Source organism: Camelina sativa, chromosome 8 (assembly GCF_000633955.1).
Source record: "Camelina sativa cultivar DH55 chromosome 8, Cs, whole genome shotgun sequence".
Classification (NCBI taxonomy): domain Eukaryota; kingdom Viridiplantae; phylum Streptophyta; class Magnoliopsida; order Brassicales; family Brassicaceae; genus Camelina; species Camelina sativa.
In genome coordinates, this window is record NC_025692.1 from 1,232,241 (window position 1) to 1,239,209 (window position 6,969).

The 6,969-nt window shown below is 36.5% G+C and overlaps 2 protein-coding genes across 4 annotated transcripts in view; one reads left to right on the plus strand and one right to left on the minus strand.

The window, feature by feature from the left end:
* LOC104705483 (rho GTPase-activating protein 6) overlaps positions 1-3,883 on the minus strand; it is a 7,505-nt gene extending 3,622 nt beyond the window's left edge. The window contains exons 1-14 of one of the 3 annotated variants that reach the window (XM_019228240.1): positions 3,575-3,882; positions 3,087-3,123; positions 2,879-2,955; positions 2,604-2,674; positions 2,449-2,527; positions 2,208-2,352; positions 1,998-2,117; positions 1,675-1,752; positions 1,450-1,505; positions 1,300-1,369; positions 1,131-1,215; positions 690-930; positions 399-617; positions 14-106 (exon numbers count right to left, since the gene is read on the minus strand). In XM_019228240.1, coding sequence (XP_019083785.1) covers positions 14-106; positions 399-617; positions 690-930; positions 1,131-1,215; positions 1,300-1,369; positions 1,450-1,505; positions 1,675-1,752; positions 1,998-2,117; positions 2,208-2,352; positions 2,449-2,527; positions 2,604-2,674; positions 2,879-2,955; positions 3,087-3,123; positions 3,575-3,628 — 1,425 coding nt within the window. In that variant the 5' untranslated portion in view covers positions 3,629-3,882. Of the gene's footprint in view, positions 1-13; positions 107-398; positions 618-689; positions 931-1,130; positions 1,219-1,299; positions 1,370-1,449; positions 1,506-1,674; positions 1,753-1,997; positions 2,118-2,207; positions 2,353-2,448; positions 2,528-2,603; positions 2,675-2,878; positions 2,956-3,086; positions 3,124-3,574 lie in introns of all 3 variants that reach the window. The other 2 variants (XM_019228239.1, XM_010421496.2) reach the window with 2 other exon arrangements.
* Positions 4,341-6,969, plus strand: part of LOC104705484 (protein CLT3, chloroplastic-like) — a 7,221-nt gene continuing 4,592 nt past the window's right edge. Inside the window, exons 1-3 of the mRNA XM_010421497.2 lie at positions 4,341-4,996; positions 6,593-6,738; positions 6,897-6,934. Of these exons, the coding sequence (XP_010419799.1) occupies positions 4,542-4,996; positions 6,593-6,738; positions 6,897-6,934 (639 nt within the window). The 5' untranslated portion in view covers positions 4,341-4,541. The remainder of the gene's footprint in view (positions 4,997-6,592; positions 6,739-6,896; positions 6,935-6,969) is intronic.

Here is a 6,969-nt window from a genome sequence, read left to right on the forward strand (position 1 = left end):
TAGGCTCTTCGATTTGACTTTTCACTCTAGTGGGAAAGCCTGTACTCTCGACTGAACAATGGATGTCTCTAGGAGACTCAGCATCTGAATCTTCAACACCAAATCCCTGAGAGATAGTACAATCAAAGGAAATAAATATATTAGACTGGATTTCCTTGAAGGTTTAAATACTACCACTTTCGCTACGGAAAAACTAAACATAAAAAACCAAATATAACTAAAATGTCACACTAATCTATCATCATCTAAAGTAACCAAAGATAACAAGATAGTAGCCGATGGTTGAAGGAATGCATACAAATGGAAACGACTTCAAACTTATCACTTATTTAAGAATTCTATGTAGGTGTACTATGACCAAAATGCATGGCGCAGTGGGATGATGGCAAATAACAAACCTTGTAGTCGTACAGATCACTGCCAGCATAATCACTGCTCTCACTCGGTTTTCTGCTCAGCCTAACATCATTCTCATCATCTGTTCCCCCTTCTCCTATATCCAGATTATGCAAGTCAGGACGTTTGACCTCTATGTCTTCTTCATCACTTGAGTTCTCAGGCCCACTGTCGCCAATATGAGAATCAGTAGAAGTGGAGCATCTTTTAAGATCTTCATCCTGCAAAACAAATAGTTGAGCAACTAGCATTGTGTGAAACCAGATAAATTAACGGATCAAATAGAATCTTACATTGATCATATTCCCATAGTCTTCCAAAAGGGCTGTGACAATGGCTTGAGCATTATTGGCAGCATTAGCGGCAGCAAGAAGCTGGGCAGAGTTATCTCCTAGAGTGTCGAAACCTTCTAGATCACATTCTCCAGCCAGTAGAGGACGTAAGAGCAATGGGGACATACAAGCAGCAACAGCAGATGAAGTCATCCGGTTTTCACATGAATGAGAGGTGATAGTATGCATCATCTTTAGAATCCTGCAGAATACAACCCACGCTGAGAACAAAGTTATTTGAAGTAATCGAAATAATTGACTTCCAAGCAGCTTCCATGAGAGCACCACATATTTCCCATGGCTTATGCAAATGAGGATTAAAATATTCTACTAAGTTCATTGCCTAAGTAGAATGCCTAAGCCGTTTTTATGATCACTCATAGATCACATCTGAAAGCATACCGCAGTAGTAGTCGCCTGTTTGGCTCTGGAAATGTTTCGTTTAAAGCAGAGCGCAGTGATTTAACTCGAGCTTCATTATGATCAACTTCTGTAGAAAAAGGTAAAACGCAAGTTATATACACACATACCCCTAAGTACAAACATAAATTCCATATATACAAAGACTTACTATAAGCCTCCAGCAAAGCAGTGCAGCACGACGCTGGGACTGGAGAAGAAGGCAACTGCCGCAGAACATGCTGCAGATACAATAGCATGGCATAAATATGTCAACAAAATAATTAAAACTGGAAAATATATTTGACACACAATATAGTACCTTAACACAGTCTCCAACAACGTGTGGATCCTCTTCAGGACTGAATTCTGTCTTGCCTAGATAAGTACATTTGGAAAATTTTCGTTTATTAAAGAATTTTTAAGAGGAAGATGTCGGAAAATAAATACAGAGAATGAGCTTATATCCTAATCCCTACATCTATATACATATACCTTTCCGAGATTTCAACACAAAAGAAAAGGTCCATATGTACAAGATCAATACCTTGTTCGTAGTCTAGAACTCTGCGTTCTACCTCCTCAACATCTGCAGACTGTCTTAAGATTCCTTCTACTTTGGTTCCTGTGCAGACAAAAAGGTGCAGTATCAATACAAGAACATTTATCTGGGCAATTAGAAACAAAAACCACTTCTATAATAGCGTATATGATGAGTTCAAAACGAATCAAAAAAAATATATATGTATATATATGGCACTGAAGATAATATAAAAAACCTACTTTCTAGAGGATAAACAACAGAGAATAATGGTAAGGTTTAGAACATGAACGAGAGGAAACTAATCAAACTATGAGGCCAATACTCACCATATGTCTCAAGAAATTGAAGTGCTTTCTCAAGAAAAGATGGACTTCCGTCAATTTCTTCTAAAGCAAGCAAAATTGGTCTTCCAACAACCGAAGACTTCAATGGGCGTTGATCCCTCCCTGCATGCCAGGGTGTGATTGATATACATCCGGAATATGAGAAGAGCCATAGCAGGGGAGCTGATAATAATGAAATAAATGAGAACTAACATGAATTAAAGGACCCTTCCATAGCATTGTTTGCTTCATTTCGGAATATTCCATTTTGACCAATTACAAGTGTTGCATTGGGGGCTTGTGCAAGGGCTTGCTCAAGGGCAGCCTTCCATTCATACAAGTCGTCCAATGTCTCAGCCTATGTGAGCCAAAAAATTAGCACTTCATAGAAGCATAACCGAGGATCATAGCACGGGAACAAAAATTAAGTCAGCCAAGTAAATATAGAAATCACCTTGAGGGTAAAGGCTCGTCCATCACGCCCATCAGGGAATAGTACAGTCAACAACTTCTTATCTTCTCTCACCACGACACTGCAAAAGAGGATGTTAACACAGGCTATAACGTTGGGAGATATTCTTATAAACAACAACCACAGGAAATTCCTACCTCCCGGAACTGTTCAAGTCAATGCCTCCAAGAGTCAAATTTACTTCACCTCCTTTTTGTGGTAATGCACTCTGTCAAACAGTTGAAACAATGAGCTTAAGGTATGAAATAGTTCAAGAAAAGTGGGAGTTGATAGTTGTCAATCAAGATCCTCATAAGCGTCTAGCAAGTTGATACAACCATCTAAGTTTTCTTTTCATATAACATCCTAAGTTGGAAAAGCTAAAAAGTAAAAGCATTATATTAATTGGAGAAAAAGGATCACAAATACTTACTGGATCATTTTTGAAGAACACCAAAGAAGTTCGGGTAAGGATAAACCAACGCTTCTTCCAAGATGTCCAACTTAGTCCTGCCAATCAAAATGACATTTATAATTTAGTAAACAAGATGGTGAAAACTAAGGAATCAAAACCGTTACGCAGTGGGTAGAGGTGAAGAGTAGATAAATCTTGAAACAATAGGAAAAAATAGAAGTGTTACCTTTCGATGAAATGAAAAGAGGACCACTCTTATAAACCTGTAAAAATTATTACGGAATACAACGGAGGGTTATCATCAGTTTGGCTTGCTCTTGAATAGTTATACAAATCAAAACACGCAGAGCTACAGATTAAACAACAAACATATCCGAAAATCGTTTGGCTTCAGGTTTCCTAAACTGGTATAATAAGACTAGCCTACTAATCTAATGAGGACAAAATAGTTTCAATTAAGGGTTGACTGCTTTGGACTTGAACGAACTGATGAATTTGAAACCCCAAAATTCCCTAAAAAAAAGATGCATATATTCACTTCTAATTCAATGGCACCAACTCGGTCTCGACCCAATAGAGTCGTTTGAGCAAAAATTCTAATATTTTACAAGAAATTGTACTTAGCCAGTCTCACAAACGCATTCAACACTAATCTAATCATCTCAACAGTAGTATTCCAATTTCTCACAAAGCAAAACGAGTGACTGTAATTACCGTATTCAAAGCTCCAGCTTGAGGTCGCTGCATAGCAGCTAAAGAAGCCGCCATTGCAGAAGTAACACACACTTAATCAAAAATAGGCATCCAAAAAGATCATAAAATAAAATAAGCTGAAACCAAAATTGCTATCTCTCCAAAGAGCTCTCCAGACGAATCAAACTATTCACATTAGCCCGAATCGATGGCTTTATGAACTCTCATTATTCCTAGCCAAGCCCTGCCTTAATTATTTTCCAGCTAAATCACTGCAGAGTCTGACCTACCTCAGCTACAATAGAAAGAAGTGAAGGACGAGGAGGGATAGAGGGAAGAAGAAGAGAGGGGATGATCAGGCACAGCAAGGTGTAGTCTAATTCTATGCATCGAACCAATCAAAAGACGTCACGACAAAGACAGCTCTNTTTTTTTTTTTTTTTTTTTTGTCATGCTTTCACATTTATCTCCTTATACTTCTCGCATCGAGCGGTGGTAATATCGGTTCGTGTTGGTTTAGTTTGGTTTCGATTTACGGTTATTCGGTCTGGTATGATTTTATTAGAGGACTGAGAAATTAAAGATATTAAACCAAAATTAAACTTTATAATTCCGCTCCTAATACTCCAATAGATTTAGAAAACACAGTAAATCTATCTAAATAATTTTTGTTTTTGTCAAGAACACATTCACTCATTATATTTGTTTGTTTCTATTCTAATCCAATCATTCACCAACTTAAATTAAAAGAGAAATGTTTTGGCTGCTCAAGTATTTTTTTGGTAAGGGCTAATAAAAAACCATTTGTTTGTCTTATAAAATAAATATTGTTGTGTTCTTTAATTTTAACTACTTTGCAAATCCCAAATCGTTTCAAATTAGAAAAGAAAGAGAGAGAGAGAGAGAGAGGATAAAAAGACAAAAGTCACTTTGGCGTCTCCCTCCCAATTCCCTCTCTCCATCACTCGGGAGCATAATTCATTCACCCATGGCAACGAGTTCTCGCCGGTTAACAACCGGTTTAACAACGTCGATCAGCTCGGTCCAATCGCATTCCGTAAACCGACCTCAATCCATCTCCCTAACCATCCGACGTCGAAACCATCACATCAATCCTCCACCTCGTCTTTCATTAGTACCGTCGTCGATCACTCCGCGTTTCATCAGCCGGAGGAGGACTATCGAAGCTCTTTCAACTCCTCCGGCGAAGATATCCTTGTATGGATCGGCGCCGATCAAAAAGCCAGGCGTGTGCGGTTACGCCATCGGAGAAAACGAGGTCGAAAGGAGCCATGTGGTGGTTGATCATGTTGGGACGGCGGAGATTGTTGTTTGGGCGGCGGCTACGGCGGCGTTTGGAGTCGGAAACCGGGTGATGTATAAGCTGGCGCTAGTTCCGCTCAAGCAATATCCCTTCTTCCTTGCGCAACTCTCCACCTTCGGGTAAACGGAAACCATCTTCTCTCTCCCTCACCTCTTCGATCGTTAAATGCGTTCATTCATTGATTTTATATATATATATATATATATATATTAATGTTAATATGATACATTTTTTTTTATTAACAATTGGAAATCTAATTAAAATAATAATATTACGAAAACACCTAGTTTTTAGTTTTATAAGCTCTAATAGAATTTTGGTGGTATGCATGAATTTAGAGGTTTAGTAATGCTAAAGAATAGTTCCTTAAGTATCGATTTATTGGTTTGGTTAGCACGTTTAACATTATATATTTTATTGTGAATTTTAAAAAATTGGGAGTGTTTTTTTTGGTTGTTTGTTATGTGGTTGGTATTCTTTGGCTCATTGGATATAAGTGAAATTAAAAAAGTGATCGTCCTCAGAATCTTTGATTGCAAATACATTTTAAATTCTCAGAAAATATGATAACTAAACCTATGAAAATTTGAATAAAATTAGAAACTTGTTGGAACGGGTCAGAGTTGGCTTGTAGTCTCTTTCGAGTTGGATACTTCTTCTTTCTTACTTGGGTACATATAATCTATTCAATCATTTCTCTACATGCAATGAATGTACATAATTAGTTACTTACTCACATTCCTTTTTATTTTATTTTGGGATTAATCATGGCTTTTCCAAGTTAATAGTATTAATTTATAACCATTTGCAAAACACTTTTCTATTGCCAACATATATATATATATTCTATATATAAATGAACAATTAGCACTAACAATAGGGACATTAATTCGTTGGTAAGATGATAGAGGAAAAAATCACAACGTAATGTAAGTTGGTGGAACCAAGTTATCAAAATAAAAAGGTGGTGGAACCAAATTGAATAGAGTCCGTCCATACATCACTTATTCACATATTCATTATCCGCTCTCCTTGTTAGGAGCCATTCTTTACGAATTTACGGGTCCACTGGCCTAGACTTAATTAATTTTTCCTAATGGCCCTACTAAGCTCAACCAAAACCAAATATTATGGTTTCTTTCCACTTTTGTAATATAACCATTAACCACACAGATAAAGTACATACAATTATGGGACCAAACCATAGTTTATTATGATGAGGTTTCTCAAACCAAACTAATGGGAATCCAAACCGGAATTGATCACCTTCATATTCTTGGAGTCCCTTTTCCATGTGTTTGCTGTCTGCTAGTCAAGTTTGTTTTGTTGCATTAGATACTTGAATCTTAACTTGTCAAACAACAGCAAATGTTTTTCTCTTTGGTATATTACCAAAATGTTTATGTTGAGGACTCTTAAGATTATTTTACAGTGCTTAACACAGAATGATTAGATTAGGTAGAGATATATTTTAGTTTTTTTTTTTAATTTATTTAAGAACTATATATATATATATATATATATATATATATATATATGATGGTTGCTCTGTTCTTGGTGGACCTGAAACTTACTCGCTGTGAAAGATTTTGCTCTCGTATTCGTTTTCCTTAATTAGTGCTTATATGATGTCCTGGAATAATCTTGTTTATATATATTATCAAACTTTAATTTACAGAACCACATTCATCTTTTGCTTATTTCTTCATGTATAGGTATGTAGCTGTATATTATACTATCTTGTATATTCGATATCGTGCTGGAACTGTCACAGATGCGATGCTCTCTGTGCCAAAACCTCCATTTTTAATTGTTGGCATCTTAGAGGCTCTAGCTGCAGCTTCTGGAATGGCAGCTGCAGGTAACAAAATTACATTTATGGATTTCTCTACGCGATCCTTTATTTAAAATTGGTTAATTCTTTTAAGAGGGAATGAGAGTACTCAGCATAAATGCATTCATCTTACGAAAGCAACTTTATTCATCTTATTGTTTTTATTATGCATTTTCTCTACTCAGCGAATCTTTCAGGGCCATCTACTACAGTTTTATCTCAGGTTAGAAGCGGTATAACTTAATATATGCTTCTGTA